Source organism: Ursus americanus, chromosome 28, assembly GCF_024610735.1.
Source record: "Ursus americanus isolate L20-20 chromosome 28, mUrsAme1.1.p, whole genome shotgun sequence".
Taxonomy (NCBI): Eukaryota; Metazoa; Chordata; class Mammalia; order Carnivora; family Ursidae; genus Ursus; species Ursus americanus.
In genome coordinates, this window is record NC_142154.1 from 33,037,514 (window position 1) to 33,061,118 (window position 23,605).

General features: G+C 55.1%; 1 protein-coding gene across 8 annotated transcripts in view; it reads left to right on the forward strand.

The window, feature by feature from the left end:
* TLE3 (TLE family member 3, transcriptional corepressor) overlaps positions 1–23,605 on the forward strand; it is a 47,353-nt gene that overhangs the window by 12,586 nt on the left and 11,162 nt on the right. For 4 of the 8 annotated variants that reach the window (XM_045810616.2, XM_045810618.2, XM_045810617.2 and 1 more), the window contains exons 5-8: positions 8,505–8,567; positions 10,377–10,481; positions 18,626–18,830; positions 20,333–20,349. In XM_045810616.2, the coding sequence (XP_045666572.1) occupies positions 8,505–8,567; positions 10,377–10,481; positions 18,626–18,830; positions 20,333–20,349 (390 nt within the window). The remainder of the gene's footprint in view (positions 1–8,504; positions 8,568–10,376; positions 10,482–18,625; positions 18,831–20,332; positions 20,350–23,605) is intronic. The other 4 variants (XM_045810620.2, XM_045810622.2, XM_045810621.2 and 1 more) reach the window with 1 other exon arrangement.

The following is a 23,605-nucleotide window of genomic DNA, read 5'->3' on the forward strand; positions in this document are numbered from 1 at the left end:
CAACGGGACTTCCTGGCCGTGTGAGTTGGGGCTGACCGTGGGACCTCTGTGAACTTCAGTTTGTACTGGGGGGAGAATCGGAACCCCTTACGTGCCAGAGCAGCGCTGCCTGAGACGTGGCTGCTGTGACCGAGGAACTGAGTTTGACGTCGCAGTTACAGGCAGCACTAGGAGGAGTATGTGGGGTGACGGATGCATAGTGACTGTTCAGCACAGTCCCCTGTGTGTAGGAGGGCCTCAGCAATGTATTCTCCCAGTGGGACGGAGTCCCAAAAGTTGCCAGGGCTTCAAAGAGTGAGGCCAAGATCCCTGGGGTTGCGGATGTTGTAGGACTTCCCAGACCCTTCCCACGTGCTGCTGGTCGGCCCCGCATGCCAGCCGTGGGCACTGCCTGCCGGGAGCACTGCCGTGCTGGGAGCACTGACGTCTGCAGAGGGTGAGTGACTGGCTCGTGGTCTCCGGTGGACCGGGGACAGGTTCACAACTAGAAGCTCGGTCTGTGTCACTCATGGGCCACTTGTTCCCCAGGCTATATCAAGGTGTGATCTCCTACATGCCCGCCCCAGGACCCACCTGTACTTCAGGACTTTGATTCCAGGGCTGGGAAGGCCCCAGACAAGGCAGTAAGAATTCGGTAGCATGTGCGGCAGCTGTGTGCAGATCAGGGTGTCTCAGTCTAGGCGTTATTGACATTTGAGGCTAGATAATTCTTTGGGGTGAGGCTGTCCTGTGTTCCCCAAGATGAGTGGCATCCCTGGCCTCTACCCACTAGTCAGGACACCCCTAACTGTCTTCTAGACATTGCCAAGGGTCCCTTGGAGAGCAAAACTGCCCCCTTGGGTGTGAACCCTTGGTGATTGGGGAGGAGCTGGGAGTGTTGGTTGCCACTATCTGCCTTTGTGATGTAGGGGCAGCTCTTTGCCTTCTCTGGGCCCCGTTTTCCTTTTCTGTAAACTGAGATGTTGAATGTGGTGGTGGTTTGGGAAGAGGGCCCATCCCGACCCATAAACAAGTTTCTAAATAACCGATCCTGATTTTTATGGCCTTTGAAATGCCACCGCTCCTGCCATCCTTGTCTGGGGAGAGAGGACCCTCTGACCCTTTCAGTCTAAGAGGGATAGACGTGCTTTTTGGTTGTCAACTCAATGGTGGGCGGCTAGAATGGGGCTCTGTGTCTGCCCACAGTCAGCCTGTCCCCTCCCCCAACACCTCATTTTCCTTTCCTGCCACCCAGATTTCCCAGCGAGCCTCAGTCCTTAAAAAGTCATAGCAGTGTTTCATTTGTAGTGCTGACCTTACAGGGAGACCCCCAAAATTTAACGAGCTGCCTCTGCAAGGGTAATGTGACTTTTACAGCCTGTTGAGGGGCAAAGGGAGATTTGCATAATGTTCCAAGGGGGATTAGGTGGCTGGGGGTTGCCATGGCAACCCCACAGGGATGAATTGAGAATTTTTCCTCCTGGCGGGAGTTGGCCAATGGAGTCTGGGAAGGTGGGGGAGGGAGGCAGAGGGTTATCTGAGGGGAGGGAGGGGGGACGGAGGGCTCAAGGGATGGGGGGGTAGTGGCGCCTGGGATGAATGGGCAGTGTTGGGGGAAGGTCTAATCTGCAAAGGCTTTCCCTGTTCTGTCGACACAAGCAAGCTCTTTGAGGGCCATCCCCTGGAGTGGGGGTGGGAGGCAAGTGGAGTTTAATGTGTTTGGGAACCAAGAAATTAAAGTGAACAAATATTTAAAGATTATTGGATCTTGTTAACAGGAAGCCGGGTGGATGGAAATTGAGAGTCTGAGAAATGAAAGTCGTAGAATCTGAGAGCCAGGGAGGGATTTGGCTGTTACCTAGGCCCAGGTGCCTCCCATGGAGTGGTGTCTAACCCTGTGTCCCTGTTGGGTGGCCGTTGAATGCTCCTAAGGATGGGGTGCTCGCTCTCACACAGCACCTAATTCATTTTTGAGAGCTCTGCTGATCATACTGCACCCAAATCTTCCTCCTCCATGCAGTGGGAACTGAGGCCCGAGCGCAGGACAGGCCTGGCCTGGGACTTTGCCTTGCCAACTCTTTCCGGGGTCAGTGGCCTCGATGCCTCCTCTCCCTCCCCTCCCCCTACACGCTCTTCCTCCTTCCTTGGGCAGCTTCACCATTCCCAGTTCCTTTACTCCCTAGACTCTTGGAAGAAAGTGCCAGAGATCTCTGGTAGGCAGAGGAAGGGAAGGCAGCACTCCTTCCAGGGCGGCACAAAGAGGGTCACATCCCAAGCTCGGCACCCCGGCCTCTCTTTGCCTTTCATCTGTCTTAGCTGGGTGGGGGCGAGCGTGTTGTGTGTTCACTGCTGTCCTTACCTGCGTGAAAGGCCAGGGGCTAGCACAGAATGCCTGGCCCAGGCTGGCCCCAGCCAGTGTCCCATTCCCTCACTCGGGAGCCAGATCCTCAGGGTCACACCGGGCTGGGCCTTTTCTTGTATCCAGCCCTCCCAGCATAAAGAATTCAGCAGGCTTCCTCAGAAGGCATAAATATTTAATGGCATTGTAGTTATATATAATTTGATCAATATGTCAGTGCTAAAAGGGCCTTTACGGAGGCTCACCTATCATTGAGTGATCTGTGATGTAAACCCTCCCAGACCCTCCAGAAGCAGGGGCCATTATCTCCCCAGGCTGCTAAGTGGATCATTTATTTGCCCCTTTCTTCAAGACACTGGTGCTGCTTTCCCCTAGAGCCCGTGGTGGGGCTGGAGCAGGGCTGGGGAACCCCATCCCGGCTTTTGCTGGAGGTCTCACCCCTCTTTGTCCCTGGACTTCCTTCCCGCTGGTGATAAAACACCACTTACTTTATTTCAGAGCTGTCCAAGCTCGGTCCGAGGAGAAACTGCCTGGCAAGGAATTTCATGTTATAGTCCAGTAATTGAGGGCCTATCAATTTAGAATTGCCTGGGACATGCAATGGGATATTTTAAGTTAAAATTACTCAGACACATTGTTCCAGAATCTTCTGATGTTTGATTGCTTCGTGGTTATGGCATCCGGCTGCTGCAGCCTCCTTCTTCTGCGTGGCCCCTGACTTCCCCCCTGTGCCCCTCTGATTTTAATTCGAGATGAAGCAGACTCATTTGGAACACCCCAGGACTTGAGCCAGAGAACCAGGGAAAACCTGATTAAAGTTCAAGAACCCTGGCATGGACCGAGTCCCCACCCCAAACACGCATGTTTCTTGAGGAGTAAGCTGTGGTCCCGGCGAGCAGGGTGAGCCCTTCCTACCATGGCTACACTGACAGATGGGATGTCACTGCTCTCGAACCGTTTGCGCTATGAAGCCTGGTCCTGGGGACCGAGCCCCAGCCAGCGGCAGCCCAGCCACATCTTGCAGTGGCTCATCTCTTCCTCATCACCCTTTAAACTCTCGCCGTGCTCTCTTTTACGGAGCTGTACGGAGGAAGGACATGTCACAGCGCCATTCAGGAATGGTTAACAGGCTACGACTAAATGACAGCTCGCGGATCTTGCAAGTTACCACTTTGCCAGTCTGTGTTGCAGACAATGAAATTGGAACCCGGAGGAGGGAAGCGAGTTGCCCAAAGCCACACAGCTAGATGGAGGCAGAGCTGGGGTGGAAGCCAGGTTGGTTCTGCGTGGCTTTGGGTGGTAACGTGTTCTTTAAAGTGGCAGGGTTCTCCCTCTCCTTGTTTTTATTGGGCTGAGGTTGAAATGAAGTGTGCATTCCCGAAAGCCAGCGGGGACACACAACGGGGCAGTTTAAAATAAATAGTAGGGAGGCCTTCAGGGGGCTGCGGACTGTCTTGAGCAGTCAGCTACGTTTTCAAGGAAAAAAAGAAAAAGGGGCCAAAGACTGGCTGGCTGCTGAAGGCCAGGAGTAGGAGGCTGTGGGGCGAGGACCAAGAGCGGGTGGCAGCTCCCCTCCTTTGGCGTCCTGGATCTGGGGCCCATGCCGGCGGGCCGGACCGTGCATGCTGGAGCGTGATGGGAGAGGCAGAGCTCGAGGATGCTCGAGGACCCTCGGTTTACAAGCAAGATGGTGGCAGGTCCTGCTTTCCTGAGATCATCGTCATGAGAACGGGAGCTATGAAGGCGCACTGAGCAGATTGCTCCTTGGGAAATTACACTTGCCCCCCACTATCTTGTTTTCCGTCATTTATTAGCCTAACAGTCTCGCCAGAGACGCGGGGCAGATGTTACTCCCCGCGCCCAGTTGGGAGCACAGATTCCGAATCTCGCAGGGTCTCTGGGCACGTTTCTCAGAGCTGCTTCTGTCTGCGTCTGTTCGATTAGTTTCTTCTGAGGAACAATGTTTTCCCACCAGCCAAGCTGCCTTCTTTGGACCACACTTGAAAAGAAACTTTCAAAGGCCGCACCCGCCTCCCCAAACACCTCTTTCCAAAGGCAGCGGTCTCCCCGCCGCCGGCACCTACCTTCTCCCAGGTCCGCATCTGAGGATCTGGCTCAAAGGCGATGGTGGCTTTGCGCGACCCACGCAGAGGGAAGGATGGAGGCCAGCCTCACGCGGACCACGGCTGCCTTATTGATAACATGGTGCCCTGGATTGCCAAGAGGAGTTTTCCAGCGTGTGATCTAGTTCCAGTGTGTGATTTGTGACCTGTCCCAATTGTGGAAGTCACATGTCTTGATTTTTTTTTCTCCCCCCTTTCTTGGAACTGAATGTTTAGGGCTTGTTTGAGTTGGACCAAATGCTGTTTTAACAGCTGTTCTAATCGGAAATGCTGTCAATGATTAACCCTGACGGTAGTTTTTCTTTCAAAAATACTTCTCTGAGCTCTCTCAAAATGTCGAAATTGGGCTTCTTGGTAGGAAGTCGTTTCGTGGGGTTGCTTCATGGCTCGGCAAGCGTCAGTTTCCCCATCGGAGACGTGGAGATGGTCATGATAAGGGCCTTCCCTGGAAGGTTACTGTGAGCTCGCACGTGGGAAGTGGTTGGGAACAGCTGGGATGGTGCATGGTAGCCATCGTTATTATTATTGTTGTTGTTAAGAGTGGCTCTGTCCGGCCAGCTGTTATTTCCAGGAGCTGCCCCTCTGGGATCACCACCCTCCAAAAAAATCAATGTTAAGGGAAAGTCCTTGTGGGGGATCATCTTCCTGTCCATTCTTTGACTCACCGGTGAGCCCAGCCCATTCCCAGGATGGGTGGAGCAGCCCAAGGAGAGATGGGTAAGGCTCACTCCCTGCTTCTGCTGTTTGGGGAGACCAGCAGGGGAGTGCCACTCCAAGGCAGGTGATCACCATGCAGTGACAGCTGGGAGGGAAGGAACGGGTGTGCTCTCCATCCACCCCCTCCAGACCCAGGAACAGGGAAGCCCTGGTTTACTATAAACGCCCTCCAAGTGCGCAGCCCCCCCCCCCAGCCCTGTGTTATTATGTCTTACGCACCCAGGCCTTCCTTGAGTTCAGGCCCAGGACAGGGCCTGAATGCCCATATCCGAGGCATCCAGAAGGTTCCCTGTCTGTGTGGAATGATTCTGATGGCCCTTGGTGGATGTTTGTGGTGTTGGGAGATGGGCGAAGGAGGCAGGAACTGCTTCCAGAGGACTGGAAGGGTGAGACTGGGAACTTGCTCAGAGCCACCCACAGGGCTTCCGAGCGGCCAGCGGTGGTCACCTGGTGGCCTGGATGCCGAGCCTGGAACTGGCACAGCTACGGGAAATCTCAGCAGGTCCCTTTTCCTCATAACCAGAGGATGCTGGGCTCCCGACCAAGCCCTGCAGGAAGATCCCACCTGTGGGAAGCCTGTGGCCACATGTTTGCTAAAGGGTATGGGGAAGGGGAAGGCCAGCTACTTTTCATTTTTTGCCTGGAACCGCCAAGACCCTGACACTTGACCTATTTGCGAGAGGAAGTAAGCAACAGATGGGAACCCTTTTATAACCACCCACCCCAGCGGTTTCAAGCACTGTAGCTGCAGCGTAGGCCACAGTAACTGGGAGGGTTCACAACCTGCCTGCCCCCTGCCTTCCTGGCTCAGGGGTGGGGGCCGCGAGACCCACCGAGAGGCCCTGTGGTTGGTCTGGCTCCCTGGCAGTGCCTCACCCTATTGGTGAAGGGCTGCTGCCAGCCCCACCTCCCAGTTGCATGCCAACATTTCATCCGCCGCACCCTTCCCGCAGATTCTGCCCACCCTGGGCCAGGCCCAGGTCTGCAGCCAGGGGGGCCTTGGAAAATAAATGCAGGGAGGCTAGTGAGACTCTTTTGGCGAAATACTTATTGAGTACCTACTATGTGCCAGGCACTGCTGTGCTGGTCATTGGTGGTAAGAGGTTTTGGACCAGTGAGCCTGGTTGGTTGAGTTTATGTCTGTTTTCTGTTTTTGATACATCCTTCTATTCTGATGTGGCACATGAACATCTGACAGTTGAAGGGCATGTTGCCCTATGCTGTTTTGGACTGAGATGCAGACTGGCAGATTATTCTAGAACTGCCATATACAACCCTGATCCTGTTTCCTTTCCCATCCCCACTATACATCGAGGGAAAGATGAACAGAAATGAGAAAGGACCCTGTTTGGGAGAAGAGCTCTTCCCACTTACTTAGATCAATAGTTTATATAGTAATTACTTAGTCATCTTCCTAGGTTCCTTACAATATACCTGATGGGTCAAGCCCAGGGATGGTGCTAAAAGCCCTACAATACACAGAACAGCTCCGTACAACAAAGAAGTATCTGGCCTCAATGTCAACCGCACGGAGGCTGAGAAGCCCTGGTATGTCCTTACTGGAGCATATCCAAATGGCAGATGGGGCCGTAAGGCCCAGAGGTCTCAGCTCGGGGAACACTGCCTCTCCTTCCTGGAATTTGGAAGTGGGACCCATTATTGGCATTCAGTGGGTCATTTGGTCCTTTGCAACAAAGAATTGTTCTAACCCGGATGCCCACAGTGGGCAACTCTGGCCATGTCCGAGGATCGGGGTGTTCCAGGAGAGAGGAGCAATCCTTGGTCCCCACCCAGGATGCCCCCATGCGGTAGACAGACTGTCCGTGTTGGAGCCTGCCACGTGGCCGGCAGCCCCGGGATGTAGGCCCACACAAGCCCAGCAGGTTCCCAGTTGATGGCCTGTCTTGTCTCTTCACCAGCCAGAGGCTTCCTTATTAGTGGCTGGAGGTTACAGGGAGGTGGGGGTGCTAGCCCCAGGAATTCTCCCAAGGTCCAGGCTCTGTTTGTAAGCCTTCAGACAGCATTGTTTTTATTTTAAGTGCACCAGGATTTCTCATGGAGAACCATTTGACATGCAGATGATCAGAGATTTTTAAAGGCTGTTGTCATGGTTTTGTCTCTGGAAGATTGCTGTGTGCTGATGAGAGCTTTGAAGCCTGCACGGGGACCTCAGTCCTGGCGGCCTCGGGATTCAGCATTCAGGATTCAGCATTCAGCCTCGTTCAGCATTCAGCGGGAGATAAGGAAGGGAATCGTGAGCCCTGTCTGTCAGGGGGCCTAAGCCTTCCTGTCTGGACACAGTTAACCATTTAGCACTACTCTTTTTTTTTTTTTTTTTAAGATATTATCCATGTATTTGACAGAGAGAGAGAGCGAGCAGGGGGAACCGCAGGCAGAGGGCAGAGGGAGAAGCAGGCTTCTGCTGAGCAAGGAGCCCAATGTGGGGCTCGATCCCAGGACTCTGGGATCATGACCTGAGCCAAAGGCAGATGCTTAACTGACTGAGCCACCCAGGTGCCCCATACACTATTTTTTTTTTTTTTTCAAACCACTCTTGATCTGAGATCGGGAGTTTCACATAGGACAGGGGTGGCAGAAGTACTTATCTAAATAGGATCTTGGCTGGCATGTTGGGGGTGGAGCAGAGAATTGGTTGGCTCATGGTCAACTTCTAGGAAGGATTGGGGTTCCAATGAGTTCCCTCCTGAGCCGCTTCAAGGACGCAGTGCTTTAACCCTAAAAAGGGAAGCCTTAGTGGAGGGATTTCAGGCTGGGTGGGGGAGGGATCCGTCTGGTTGGGGAGAGGCAAAGTGAAAAGTGGAGAAGGGGTGAAGGAGGCCCTCGTGTGGCCCTGGGGGCTTCCTGTCACCTGTGTTGTCTGAGAGCCAGAGAACATGTCTTGCTGTTGCCATTGAGCACCGTTGGGCACAGGGACTCCTCCTCACCCCCATGTGCTTCACTCAGATAATAGGTTTTACTGGGGGGTGTGGTGGGGGGCGGGGAGGGGGGTTTCGTTCTTGTTTCGTTTTGCTTTGTTTTTAATTAGGGCTTCCATCCAGAGCTGGCGGACTCTCTAGTCTGAAGCACACATGTAGACCCCCCACTGATAGGACATTGGAGCCCCCCAAAGCATAGGCAGCCTGGCTGGGGGAGTGCCGTGCATTTAACAAGGCCTCCTGGCAGGGGGCCAGTTGAGGGGGGGAAGCTTGGAGCCCATGGGGGGGGTCTATGGCTTGGGGGGAGGGTACTGTGCATGGACACCCGTGCGACATACCAGCGACTTGACGAATCTATCTGTGCCTCACGCCGTCTCTCTTCTTTTGCAGACAGAGATTGCGAAGAGATTGAACACGATTTTAGCACAGATCATGCCTTTTCTGTCACAAGAGGTAAGACCTTCTTTAACTGCATCCTCCTTGTCTTTCCAGTGCCATGCAGCCCGGTGCTGGCGGGGTCCCCCTGGAGCCCCAGTCCCTATTCATTCATGAGGACTGAAGGTAGCAGCCTTGGGTTTGATAGAAAACGCCCCAGCACAGCAGAGGGGGCATTTGCTCGTTCTTCTGGTAGAACTGGTTCTCTGCCACATCCTGAGATCAAAGAGGAGGATCCTGGCCTGGGGTGGGGCTAGCGATGGGCAGTGGGTGCCCTCTTTGCTCCCCACCTCCCCATCCCAACGGCCACTCCTAGCTTCTGCTTCTCTGTGCCCCATCTCCCACACCTGGAACCATCTGGGAGCAAGAAGCCTGGCCAGACAGTGCTAAGGGGCAGACCCTATAAAGGGAATGAGTACCCAAGGGGGACCCTAGCCCCTAGGATAGAGTGTCCTCCCTAGAGCCATGACCAGTCAATCTTATTGCCTTCCAAGCATACCTTCCAGGGGACAGCCACCTGAGGCCTGGACTGGGCTAGTGGTGAGATGAGGGAAGTGCCTCCAAGGGGGCCCCTTGGTGCAGGTCAGACAGGTGAGCTGCCTGAGAGGGGCCTGGTTCTGTCCAAGCAGAGCTTGCTCCAGCTGGCGCAGGCCCTGGCCTCGATGCCCCCTCAGGGAATGGGACCACCTCAGCTCCCTCCCGGACTCCTGGGTCTCTGAGTCAGAGTAGCGATCCATAAGTGATTGAGTCCGTGTGAAACCACGATATCGTGAGGTCCTCAAGCTTCCAGCCCAAGGTCCTCAAGCTTCCAGCCCAGTAGGGGAGACAGCTGCCTGTGAAGCAGGTGCTATCCCAGGGCCGAAGGGAATGAATGCACCACAAAAATACCTTTTTAAAAATAGACTTTATTTTTTAGAGTGGTTTTAGGTTCATGGCAACCTACAAGTGGAAGGTCCAGAGATCTCCCCCGTTACCAACATCTCGCACAGAGTGGTTTATTTCTCACGGTCGATGAGCCTGCATACACACATCATTGTTATACCAAGTCCCTGGTTCATATGAGGGTTCATCGTGCCACTTCCTCTTTCTGTCTTTCTACACACATTTTCATTTTTCTTTTCACTTAGCTAGGGATTGAGGATCTATAGATCACAGACTTTTCTTCTGCATTCCTTGAATGTAAGTTGCAGAGACCCTGACTCGGCCCTCCCTCCTCTAGCTGCATCTCCTAAAAATGGGAACACCCTTCTACGTGACGAATACCATTACCACGTTTAGAAAATTAATAATGAGGAATATCCTCTCCTCTCCAGCTCATATTCAAAGGCACGGAAGGACTTTTTTTGTATGTGTGGTAGAGGGAAGCAGGTGACTAACAGCCATCTTAGGAGCTCATTTCTATTTTAATTAATTTATTAATTTAAAAAGATTATTTATTTATTTATTTATTTGACAGAGACAGCCAGCAAGAGAGGGAACACAAGCAGGGCGAGTGGGATAGGAAGAAGCAGGCTCCCAGCGGAGGAGCCCGATGTGGGACTCGATCCCAGAACGCTGGGATCACGCCCTGAGCCGAAGGCAGACGCTTAACGACTGCGCCACCCAGGCACCCCTCTATTTTAATTTAAAACACTATATGGGAAGTTGTGCTTGCAAAAATTATACATGCTCATTGAAAAGCGCTTAAAGCACCAGGTAGAAAGGCCCTGTCCCAGCTGGACCTCCTCTGCTCATGTGGGGGCTGTGTCACTGCCCGTCCCCAGCGGCACCCCCGTGCCCCCTTTGGTGGGAAGGGCAGTGCACCTCACCTACTCCTGTTCCCTCTAGCACCAGCAGCAGGTGGCACAGGCGGTGGAGCGGGCCAAGCAGGTCACCATGACGGAACTAAACGCCATCATCGGGGTACGTGGACTCCCCAATCTGCCTCTCACCGTGTGTATAGCCCTTTTATTCCTCTCATTTACCATAACCAGAGATCGACCCTGACCTTAGCTGGCCTCCAAGAATGGCAGCCGCAGGGCTCCGGCTTCCCATGGGCTTGGACCCATGTGGGGCTCTCGCCAGCTCCCCAGTTGCCTCCTGCTCCCCAAATTGAAGGGTTGTCTGACATGCCTCGAATCCACCTCTAAACTCACTCACCCCAGCCTCCCCTGGCTTTTGGTGTCCCCACCATGGAGGGGGGTGGGCTCTGAGATAATCCTCACACCCAGCGTCCTCAAGCCTCCCCAGGGCTGGCCTATCTGCCCTGGGTCCCCTCCCTGGCAAAGGTCTGCCCTTCTTTGGCCAGCTGGGGTCAGAACTGTCTCTGTTGTACTGTTGATCTGAAATGTGCTGTGGAATTTGGGTTTGGGCCTTACTGTGCCGTGCACTGAGATGCCTGACTGAGTGTGGATCGTGCATCCCTGTGAATTCCAGCCGGGATACCCTGGGGGTCCTGTCTCACCGGGAGCGGGGAAAATACCCAAGAGTGCTTTGTGAGGTCCACTTCCGGTTGGACCCCTCCCTGAAAGGAGGAAGCCAGATCTCTCCTCTTTTGCGTCCCTATCTGGCTCGCATCTTTAATGCATTTCTTGGATTCACAGAGGGTCTTTCTCCTGCTTTGGTGTGAGGCTAGATAAGTAGCTGAGGAGAAGCAGTTTTTTCATGTGACTCTGGGCAAAGCTCTTAGCTTCAGGTATTCCTGTCCATCTTTTGTCCCTAAAATGAAGGGGGTAGATGAGATCACTGCCCCCATCCCCAGACAGCTGGGTCAGGGGGGCTTCTAAGCACTATAGATTCCAGGGCGCTCGCCCCGGAGCTCTTTCTTATACGTCTGGGGGTGGCGCTGGGAATCTGTGTTTCTGAAGTTTTCCAGATCATTCCAAAGGGTGTAGTCAGGCTTGGGAAGCAGTGGCCCAAATGGCTGAGGTCCCGTCAGCCCTAACAATCTGGGACCCTGCCTGGTCCTCATTTCTCTTTTGTTCTTAGGTGAGGTCATTATTTCAAGGTGGAACCGAAGTCCCCAGAATGTTCTGCTTCGTGGGAGAAATGATAACTCTTTGGGTTTTTGGCCGGGGGCAGAAACCCTGAGATGTGTGTTCTAGTTATGTTTCTTTCCTATGTCAGCTGGGCAGGTTCTGCCTCTTCCCGGGCCTCAGTTTCTGCATGTGTTAAAGGAGGGAGTGGGCCAGCTCATCTCCCTGGGCCAGAAGTGCTGGGAGGCTGGGGGCAGAAGGGCAGAGGGATGCTGGTGGCTCCTGCTGCTCCGTCGTCCCGCTGTTGGGACCTGTGACAGTGACACGGTTCTGTCCTGGTCTCAGCCCCGTGGCAGCTGCCGAGCTCTGCTGCAGGGCATGGAAGCGTTCGCTGGGTCTGAAGCCCGGCGATGCCGGGGACGAGCAGACCCCACCTACTGTGTGGGAGGAGCAAAGCAGAGTCCGGAAAGGGGACTGTGAGTAAGTGGTCAGTGTCTTTAGCGGTTGAGCTGGGAGGCAGCACCCCGATGGGGAAACCATAGTATCGTAATGTTGATTGTCTTCCCTGAGATCAGCCAGCCCGGCGTTCTTCAGCCTTGACGCTGGGAAGTTTGGGGCCAGATGCTTGGTTGTGGGGCCTGTCCTGTGCATCGTAGGATGTCCAGCAGCAACCCTGGCTCCTACCCACTGGGTGCCCGTGGCACCCAAAAATGTCTCCAGACATTGCCAAATGTCCCCGGGGGTGGCGGGCAGGTTGGCCTGCCTGTAGAGAACCACTGACCTCGCCAATGCCCTCGTTTCACAGAGAGGGGCAGTGATTCAAGGATGGTCCCAGAGTCAGCCTAGAGGCCTGGGGGCTGACTCCCAGCCCCGGGCTCTTCCCCCCCTGCCCCCTGGTCAGCCCACCTGGGGCGCGAGGCCTTGGTCTCAGTGATCAGTGACCAGCTCACAGCTTGGTGGCTCTCTGATAGTGGTGGAGAGGGGACCCGGCAGTGGGAAGGGCACCGTTGTGGGTTCTGTTCTCTGAAATTTCTCCTCTTCCAGCTCCTTGTCCCGTCCCCTTTCCAGGCCAAGCCCTCCCCTCCGCGCAGCGACCACAGTGGGCCTGCTCTCCCGCTCCTGCCTCCCTCTTTGGAATTCAAATCCTCTTATGAAAATAACTTTTTTCTGAATTCTAAGAAAAGAGTGAGATTGGGGAGGAAGTGCTGCTCGGATTAGCCCCACTTCCTTTAAGTAGTATTTAGGAAGCTACAAGTTAGGTCAAGGCAGCTCGAGGCAGATATTGGAATTCAATTAAAGCCAACGAGTGGGGCCTGTGACCCCCATTTCCAAGGTAATTGCTTCTCCGGCTCTGAGTGAATGCAGCCGTCGCCCTGTCATTAAGCAGGCGGCCGTCTAATCGCTGCGCCTGACAGAGCCTCGCAAGGCAGGAATTACAGACAGCTGAGGCCTGCTCGCGCTGGGGAGCCAGGCCTGACAGCACTCCAGGAAGAAGGGGCCGCTCAGCTCGCCGGGGAGCCGACTGGAGAAGGTGGGGTGGAGGCAGGTGGCCACAGGGTGGGGGTCCTGGCCCCAGCGGTAAAGGGCGGTGAAGGCAAGGGCCCAGGAGGGTCTCAGTAGCAACTGGTGGCTCCCCCCACCCCCCCATCATGCTGTTGCATTTGCCCGTCCAGAGGGAGAAGTAGCCTGGCCTCCTGGTCCAGGAATTAGGAGGACTTTGGGCAAGGTACTCCGTTCCTCCAGGCCTCAGTTTCTCCAGTTGTGAAAAGATGGAGGAGGGCTAGGTAAGTTTCCTGTGGTGTGCCTGCTTCAGTCTGGTGGTCATGGCTGTCTTGGGCATGGGGTTGGAGGACCCTGAGGTCGTGTCTTGGTTCAACAGTTTAGTATGTCTGGTGTGGTGCCTGTCATGGCTTATTTATCACTTGGAGTAGAGGATTTCTAGGGTCTCCTGGGGAAGAAGACTCGGAACTACCATCAGGTTGGTGTGAAGGGAGGGGGACAGAGAGACAGGTGGGGGGAGCCTAGGCTTGCTGGCCCGGCACACCCCCTCTCTGGGAAACTCAAGTATTCCCCCGAGGGAACATGGGCGCCAAGACATCCCTGTGGCAGCCGGGGCCTGGCAGGCCCAGGTATCGTACACCCCGTACTGTGCTAGCCCCTGTTTCTTGGATCCACATTACTAGGACAGGGATCCTCAGAGTGTCAAGATCCCTGTGCGGGGGCGTGGGGGGGGGGTGGAGGGGCGGGGGGGCTTTGTCCCTGGAGCAGCATCTAGCGGAAGGCATCCCTGTGCAGATTATAGACCCTGTGAGCTGACCTCGAAGCCATTTCCAGAATCTTCTTTTCCATTGCTCTGTGCTGGCCCAAGGTCATTGAACCGGACGGATGGAGGAGCTCTTACCCCATTTGCCCACTGACAGTTTGGTCTGCATTCCCTGGGAGATTTAGTAGTGGAAGGCATGTTATAATGTGTCGACTTGATTTTGGGGGGGTGGTGAGGAGGAGGAAGAGGGGGATCGTAGCTTGTCACCGACTACACGGCATTTTGAAGCCCTCCCTGAAGGTTTTGCATTCGCCGCGGATGTAGATGTGTAAGACTCACTTGACTGAGTTTTCCACAAGGAAGAAGGTGGAGAGGGCGTGCTGGCTCTGAGCTCTGGCTCTGCGTGCCTCCCTGAGCCTGTCCCCATCTCCGAAAGAGGATAGCAAGGGTTGTTGGGAGCTCTAAACGCTATTACAGAGCGTGAAAGCTCAGTCCCGTGCAGAACTGCGGGGCTCACCAGCCACGTGAGGTAGGAGGAACAGGGAAGGCCCAGGGCTGCTCTCTCCCTCCTGGGAGGGCGGGAAGTGTTCGTTTTATGCAGTCAGAACCCTGGGCTTCCTCTGGTCGGTGTCCTCAGTGGGTCTTGGCTCTGGAAATGCTTAGAGACTTCACTAAGTTTAACCCAAATCATGAACCTGAGAAGTGAAGCATTAAATCAGCCAGCAAAGGCATTAAAGCGTGATGTGCGTAATCCAATTAGACGTACTCCTCGAGGAAGAGCCTCCCCGCCAGCCTCTCCTGTAAGTGGCCTTACCCTCTGAGCCCAGGGCACGGGCACTTCCCCCACGCGTGGAAGACAGGCGCACACTTAGGGCCCACGGGACACCTGCTTTGACATGCTTGCATTCTGGCATGAACTGTTACAGGAGGGACGAGTACGCCTGAGCAGGCTTGGTTCCGGGCACTTAGCCCCTCTTTGGGGGTTGGCAGAGGAATGGGGGGGCTTGCTGCCTTCCTTTCACATCCCAGTGTTGGAAGGAGTAGTAGAAGCTGGAGACGGACTGCAACGAAGTGGTGATCTCCATCCCTTCTTGGATGGTGGACTTGATTCCATGTCTCCCCCCTTGTCACCACCCCTCCCTCACGTGGCGCTGTATTTCAGCACATCGTCCTCTGAAGTCAGGGACAGGCCACAGGGGATGGAAGCGCAGCCAGAGGCCAGCCGGCCGCTCCCTGCCTGCCTGGGAGGGTCTGGGGCCGCGCCATGGGATGGCAAGGCCGATTCATCGTTGTCAGCCCGCTCCCCCTTCCCCGCTGGGGAGACAATTTTGTTTCACTCTCTGTTGCAACCAACACTGTGATGAGCAGACCCTACGCCCAGTAAGCTCTGGCATCTGCCCTCGCCCCAAGAGACCAGCCTTGGAGGTCGGCGCTTACGTCCTCGCTTCCTGGAGCCCGCCGGGCCACTCCTGACTGTGCCTTCAAACCAGGCAAAGGACACCTCAGGGGACTTTCTGGCTGCACAGGGGATGCTTTTGTACTTGAAGATGAGAAGTATATGGAAATGGCCTTTGCTCTGTTGCAAAGAAGACACGGATGTCCGACACGCTATGGCAGAAAATCACCCTCCCGGGCTTGGAAGCTGCCGTTCTCCAAACGGCCACCATAGCCTTTGTTCCGAGTTTCTGATGCCAGTTCATGGGTTCGCATTTCCAGGAAGCAGGACACACTGGATGGATGCTTCTTGTCCCCACGGACTGTTCCAGCTGTGTGTCGGGGCCTTGGAGAGGAGGCACGGATCTGGAAGGTGGATGGTCCCTTCCGGACAGAGCCCCTGTGCTGACCTCCTTCCCAGCCGCTCCATGTCTCCGTTTTGCAACATTTGCAACAATCACTTACCCAGCAAATGCACGCTGAGCTAACAAGCCAGGCACCGTGAGAGGTGCTGGGATGGATAAAACAAGGTCCTCGTCTTCCTGGAACTCACAATTTGGCAAGCGTCCCATAAAGATGAAAGAAACGGTTACTTTGGTGACCCGTTCGTAGTTTTTGCTAACGTGACCTGAGCACCTGCTCTGCCGTGACGTGTAGTTTCACGCGCGTGGTCCTTGCACAGTGAGAAAACGGAGGCCCAGAGCAGTCCGCTGACTCCTCTAAGGTCTCATAGCTGGACGTCCGCCTTAGCCGGTCTGGCCCCGGTGTCTGAGCTGGGAGGACTCAGAAGGGGGACCTCCGTGCTGACCAGGCGGATGGTGATGGGGAGGGCTTCTGGAGGAGAAGGAAGCATTTGAACTGGACAGGGAGCCGAGAAGGTTGGGTAAAGAAGACAGAGCTTACCTGGTAAGGTAGGAATCGGGGTGTTTGGAGTTACTCAGCTGCGTCTCTCCCTGGGCACAAATCTGTAGGAAGCTCTTTCTCCAGATTGTTCATGAAGGGAGCCAGCCTTGGACCCATGCAGCTGCTTCCCTGAACCCCTCTCCTCCCCTCCCCTCTCTGCTCCCTTCAGCGATCTCACTGGCTGTGCCCTGTAAAAAAGTGGATTAAATATCTCACTCCTTGCTTTCTGGGATTTTACTAAATAGTTAACACTGGCAAAATTAAAGGGCCTGCCAGCAACTGGTCTAAAACCACAGGGCTGCTGGCGGAGACCCACTTTAAGACCGGGCGTGTAGATACAGTTGGGTGGTTGGCCCACACCGAGGAATGATGGGTAGCCGTTGGAAAGGACGTGTTGATGGGTACAGAGCAGTCTTCAATTAAAATCCAGTTGTGTAGTAGGAGCGAGGTCAGCAAGAGCCTATGATTTAGGAATACATTTACAATGTGTAGATTTTCGTAAAGGAAAATTCTAGAGAGAGTAACCATGGAATCTTCTAGAGAGTGGGATTATTGAAGGGTAATTTTTTAAGAACAACTTTTTAATCCATACTTATTTTTCATATATTCTGATGCATGTATTTCTTTTTTCTTCTAATAACACCTAACAATTATAATTTCTTTGAAAAGAAAGGGTAAGAGAGCTCAGATATAGGGTCCCGTGTCCCAAGGAGATCCTGAGTCTCTGGGCTGGGCTGGGTCGGGTCTCTGCATGGGGTCCCCTGCCCGGGCTTTGTTTCTGCTCTGGTACCTTGGGTTAGATCTGGAGTCAGGCTGCCCTGGACCAGGGCCCACCAGCAGCTTCCATAAATCATCCAACAGTAGATGTCCCAGCTCTGCGTGAGGGCCACTGGTCCCAGCCTTTGACCCAGAGCTGAGAAAAAAATCCCTTGGGGGCCAGGAGTCCACGTGGTGGTGGCCGTGGTTACCATTAACTTCCATTAACTTCCCGATGAGCCAGATTTGCAGTTTGCAGCTTAGTTGGGGGACAGCAGGGCCCTTCACCCCCTGATTGCAAACACTTACTGCCTCTTAGAGCCTCACCTCCAACCAGAACTGTAGACTTTTCCCCTGTGTTCTGTTGTCTGTCAGCCTGGCCCGAAAGCCAAGTTTGTATTGACAGGCAAGCTTGTCAGATTTTTGCTCCTTGTCACCCCCACCAGCTCTTCTTGCTTTGGGTGGGGTGGGGGGGGCTTCTCCTTAAGAGCACTCTTTGGATAAGATTGGTGGTTGACAGATTTGAGTCCAGGTCTCACTCACTAATGGTCCGACTTGGCTAGTTACTGGCCACCCATTCTAGCCCCTGAAGGGTCAGTTTGCCATCTGTAGAATGGGCACAAACCCTTCTTTGTGACCTGGGCTGGAAGGGCCAGAGAGAATATTTGGAAAGTGCCACACATTCACTCAGGCATTCAGTAAATGTTGGTTCCCTTCTCTTGTGCTGGTGGAGAAGATGTCGGCCTAGGTGGATATCAGCATACCCAAGGCCCCAGCCACTCCTCAGAGATACTTGGCCATGGTGTAGCCCGCCCCACAATTCCTCTGGTTCTTGGCACAAAGTAGGAATGATAAGATAAAGGGTGTTTTGTAGTGGCTGCTGGGGAGGGGACCAGGCTGCCCAGGCCAGTCCCTGGGGTGTGGGATGTGGAAGGGGAAAGAGAATACCCTGGGGCTAGTCTGGGTAGGGGTACCTGGGGCCTCAGGGAGCCACAGAGAGACCTTGACCGGGGATTGCGCACACTGCTACTGTGACTGTACATTGTTGAACGCAGATGTAGAGTTTAGATCAGTGGGGGCCGCTAAGCTCTCTGGCACATGGGAGCTGTTGTTGTTTGTGAGATCACTTAATGAGTAACCGCCTGAGGTCACACAGCCAGGAAGTACCGGAGTGCGGATTTGAATCCTGGTCCCTCAGGTTCCAGACCTCCACCCTTGTTACTCTGGTCTCCCCTCTGACTGTTCTCCGCTCTGATGTCCGGCGACATCAGCTCTCGTTCCACTGGCCCCAAGCCCCTCTTGACCTCGGGAATTTTCTTCTACGGCCTGGCCCTGGCTCAGTCAGCCAGCCTGGAGTTCCTGAGAATTAGGGAGGCTTCCCAAGGATACGGGCTCCGGGTGGGAGCCCCTGGCTGTGAATGTTTGAAGGCACGCAAGCATGACCAAGTGTGACTGCTAGCTTCAGAATGCATCCCCCTTAATAGAGAGGGAGCCCTGATGATTCTTTGGTTCTTAAATGCATGCTTTATTTATCTTGGGCTTGGAAATGTGCACTGAGGAATTCTGTCCTGAAACTGGGGGCGGGGGATGGGTGCAGAGTTTGAAGACAAAAGTCTTGTGCCTCAATTGCCGTCCGTTAACAGACTTCTTCAGCCCGACCGCATGAGGACTGAGCTGGGGGTAAAGGTTTTGGAGGGTGTTCCCCACCCCCGGCGGCCTCCCCCGCCGTCCCTGCTCAGCTGTGCTCACCACCCACTTCATTACAGCAACAGCAGCTCCAGGCCCAGCACCTCTCCCACGCCACGCATGGCCCCCCGGTCCAGTTGCCACCCCACCCGTCAGGCCTCCAGCCTCCAGGGATCCCCCCGGTGACGGGGAGCAGCTCCGGGCTGCTGGCACTTGGTGCCCTGGGCAGCCAGGCCCACCTGACGGTGAAGGACGAGAAGAACCACCATGAGCTGGACCACAGAGGTGCGGCCCAGAGCTGGGGCAGAGGGCAGGGCTGGGCTGGGGGCGGGGGCCCTGTAGGTCCGACTGCGAGGGGACACAGCAAATGTTGTCACCCTGGGGCCAGGAGTTAGCAAAAGATTTGGTGCCATCTGTCGAATTCCTGGTACATGTGAGACAGAGCCCCACCTTCTATGACTGCCCCTCGATCCCTGCTGTGTACCGGGTATTCTCGGGCCCAGAAGACCTCTCGTGCATCCTCCCATCGTCCCCGCTACACACTGCCCATCCTTAAAGGGCCAGCCCAGGCCCATTCCTTCAAGATGCCTTCAGGTCTGCACTGGCGGCCTTTTTCCCATTCCCAGGAGAGTTGAAGAGCTGGGGTCCCAAGAATGAGCCCTTGGTTGCTGTCCTCTTGTAGCCTACCCCTGGAGAATGTTTTGTCCTCACCAAGATCATTAGTCCTTTAAGAACAGGGGCCTAGTTCCTGGCTTTTAACTTAGCGCGTGTATCTCACCAATGCAGGTGCCTTGGAAAAGGTACACAGTTGGCACTCAAGTAAAGACTTGCCAGTCAACTGTCTTTAAGCAGACAGAGGTAGCGATCACAGTACTGCAGGGAGGTGATCGGGAAGACTTGGAATGAGACCCCCTCCTCTTTACCAGGCCCTTACCGTGTGGACCCCAGAAGCTGCACCCACTAGGGCTCAAGAGGGCTTAGTTTTTGGGGAAGGAAAAGTCCTGGGTCCCTGGCAGGCCCTTTTCAAAAGTTCCCACCTCGTGTGGTCTGTCTGCCCTTAGCTACTTTTTCCCCGTTTTATTGAGATATAATTAACATACAAAACTGTAAGTTAAAGGCGCACACCATGATTTGATTGGCCCTTGGCTGTGGACCAGGGTATCCGGCCCAGGCCAGGTCGCTAGGGCGGCGGTGGAGTGCTGGAAGCAGAGACTAAGTTGTGTGTCCCTGCAGAGGGATGGTGCCCTTGGCAGAGGGAGAGGGCGTCCTCACAGCGGAGGGGAGAGTCAGGGAGCTAGGGCTCAGCTGCTGTGCAGAAGAATCAGGGGCTTCTCCGCAAAGACACACGGAATGGTGTTAGTTAAAAAAACAACAAAAAACACTCCCGTAGTTCCTTTATTTATCTGTTTCGTTTAAACAATAATGTACTCAATACCCAGATCCTTTCCAGACTGGTGGCTTTGAAAAGTGCTGAGCAGGGATCTGGGTGCCCTTCTTGGCATGTCAGGAAGAGCAGGGCCACAGCCCCCACCCCACCTGGGACTGGTGGCCAGAGGGAACATGGGGAATTGGGACGGTTAATTTGCAAAGTGGGAAATGTCACCTAATGGCCCTGCCTTGGCTGACCCACAGTGACTCAGAGAGCTAGGCCTGCTGCCCATTTTAAAACCTATCAACTAGCAAAGCATAAAAGCCAGCTGCATGAGACTGACCTTTTTCCTTTTTTTTTTGTCCTTTTCTCTTGGGGGGCCTGACCCTCCTCCTGTCCCGGCCTTCCATCCCCAAAGAAAGAGAATCCAGTGCGGTAAGTGTCAGCACTCTGGAGCCTACGGAGTGTGGGGTGTTGGGGGGAGGAGGAGGGGACCACGCGGGATCCTGGGGGTGGGGGAGGGTTTGTCACGACACAGGACCTTCAGCTGGGGAAGCGGTCATCTCTCCAGGCTTTCCGCCCATCATTTGGCAAACGGGTAGCTTTTAGTGAGCTAGCCCTCTTTTTTTATGAGAGGTGATTAACCAGAGAGGTCAGCTGGCCAGTCTGTGGAGTCACCGGGCCTCTGCAAGCAACCCAGGGGTCCTGTGTCCTGGGCGGGGTCGCTTCCCTCCTCCCAAGTTGGCTGCCCCCTGTCTGATCCTGTATCCTCCTCCCTTCCTCCAAACGCCTGAGGTTTCTCCGTGTTCTGGGCTTAAACTCGGTTTAAGAAAGTGCTAGCGAGCAAGCATTAAGGCCAGGCATTCTGAGTGTCTGCCAGCTCTGAGATTTGCTGTAAATCTTTCTGAGCGCACTGAGGCTCAGAGGTTCTGTTTCAAGTGAATAAGCCTTCTGAGTAAGCGCAGTGGAGTCTGGATAAAAAAAATCCTCCAGCGATTAGCAAAGCTATTTTATTCCTCATCGTGTCCTTGTATCTGGGGCCATCTAATCTGTGGGGATGGCTTTGGTTATTACCTCGTGTTAAGTAGGACTTGGAAGGTCAGGCAGTTAACTAACCATCTAGACGCAGCTTCCTCGGGCAGCTCCATCCCGACCCCCTTCCCTCCCGGCCCTCCACCAGGCTGACTTTTTAAACCTCCCAGTTAGCAACAGTGCTCTCGTCCCCTCTCGACTTGCCGACGTGCTCGGAAATCTGGGTGCGCGTTTGGGCCCGGCGATGACTGGGTATATCAGAAAGGAAAAACCGAAGCTGAAAATCTGTCCTCATTGCTTTAGCGTTGATCCTCAAAAGGTGGCATTTTTGGAGAGGTGGTCGGCCTAGATAGGAGCGGGGGCTAATCTGGACCCCTCCAGGACTGGATCTGGTCCTGGCTTCATGGGACACTGGGTGGCTCTCGGCCTCTCTGAGCCTCGGTTTTGTATCTGTAACATGGGCATATTCCTGGCCAGCCAAGCCTCCCTCTCCGCTTAGTCAGGAAACCCCCTCACAACAGCATCCAGCATCTGGGAGGTGACCCGGTTAACAAGGACCCGCTGCTGAGTGACATGAGGGTTTGACACCCGATGCCCTCTGTCTTCACATCATCTTCCTCCCCATTGCTGTTTGCATTTGGCTTTGTGCCCCGATCTGTGAAAGCTTTGTGCTCAAAGAATCCCCTGGGGAACCCCCCCAAGAGCTGAGCTCCTTGCTCTGCAGTGCTGGTCCACACCCATTCACGGCAGACTCGGAGCAGAGGGGGCCCACTCAGGCCCCCAGAGAGTCCCGTGGGAATGAGAAAAGACGCCATCCATCCTGGGGCCGGGGCCGGACGGCTCGGGGTGGGAAAGTGGGGGGGGCGGTGAGGCAGCAGGGCTTGTGTGCCCGTGGCCGTGGCCTTGGAGGCCTTGCAGCCCGCAGCGAGCAGCCCTTTGCAAACCAGGTTGTCAACAGATGAGGCCCCCGCAGGAAGGACAGGGCCGCGGCCGAGCGGGAGGGGGATGGCTGGCCGGGCTGGAAGCTGTCCCAGAGGGGTTAGTCTGGAGTCCAATTAGAGGTAGCTTCATTCATATTTCCTTGCCTCGCCGAAGCAATAAAAAATACTTAGTTTTTTGGCCGCCTGCCAGCCAGAGGCGGGCTGGATCGATGCCGCTAAATGCCTGACATGACTCTCTCCAGTAGCAGCGAGGGTTTTCAGCCTGACTGCAGGAGAAGAAAGAGCTCGCTGTTCTCCGGGCCATGTACAGGGTCGCAAGGAGAAACCCGAGCAGCCGTGCGCCCCCTCTGCCCCGCTCCCCGCCCGCCCGGCCGCCCTGGAGGAGAGGGGCCGGGAGCCTGGCTGCTGAGCGCAGGGTGGCCGCTGGCCGCCGTCGGAGGAAATGAAATGCCGTGATTTTTCTGCTGGCGCTCGCAGCGGCTAATTGAATTGCGGCTGTGTGTGCGCCCCGCACGGCTGTGGGGAAGGCTGAGCCGCACTTCCATTAGAACCTCCATTTCTTCTTCAAGGCTTGATAACTCTGCCATTTTAATTTGCTTCAGGCAGAAACTTGGCAGGGAAGGGCTGCCCAGAAACCGGCTTAGGAAAGGAAATGAAGTTCTGTGGTTCCCACACCGTTCCCCCCCCCACCCCCCCCGCCAAGCACCAGCACTGGCCTCCAGGAACGTGGGGGAGACGGGAGGTGGAGGCTTATCCCCCTCCGCCCCCTGCCTTTCGATGTCCTCCTCTGCCCACGTCCCTCTGTGTCCCCGTGTGGCCGTGTCCTGCACGTCTACACTGCATGGGGGTGTGGCTGGGCTGGCCTTCCCCTGCCCTGCAGTCCAGCTGTGCACCCCAGGAGAGCAGGGGCTGTGTCTGGCTGCTTCCTCCACCCCTGGCGCCCAGCCCCGGGCCTGATCTAGGGTGGGTCCTCAGGAAAGGCAGGGGTGAGTGGGGAGGGATGAAGGAAGGTATAGCTTGGTCTCTTAGAAAGGAGTAAACCTCAGCGGCCCCCTAGGGGGGCATCGGTTCAGATACTGTCCCGGCCCCAAGGGCACAGGTGTGCTGGCAGGTCCGGCTGCTGGTAGCTCCCACCCCACCTGCTCCCCAGCCCGGTGCTCCCGTCCTGGCCACCGCTAGCGCCCTGCGCCAGCCGGACCCCATCGTCTGTGGGATGCCCTCCGCCTGCCAGTGCTGTTCCAGCGTGGTCCAGCGGCCCAGCCCCGCTCTTCCCAGGCCTTGAATTTCAAACTATGGCTGGGCTTGGCTTCCTTTGGAGTTTGAAGGGAGAACGTACTAGGCGGGAAGGCCTGAGCAGCTCGGGTTTCCTTCATGTTGCCTCCTGTGGGGGACCTTGGGCACATCTCCCAACCTCTCAGGACCCCTGCATTCCCGTCGGTGCAGAGAGGACGATTGCACCTGCCCTTACGCCTTTTCCTACCTTGCAGAGGGAAAGGCTTCTCGAAGTTGGCAGTTGTTGTTTCTAACACTATTTCTGAAGTGGCTCGAGGCCCGGCAGTGGAGGAATAGCCGCTCGTACAAAATGCCAAGTCGCCCACCTACACGTAGAAGGCCTGTTGGCACCGACATTCTCCCTCCCTGTCACTCTCCCCATTCCAGTCGGGCTCAGCAGAGAAAGCCCCTGTGTGTTCGCTGAGACCCATCTTTCAAGGCTTGGT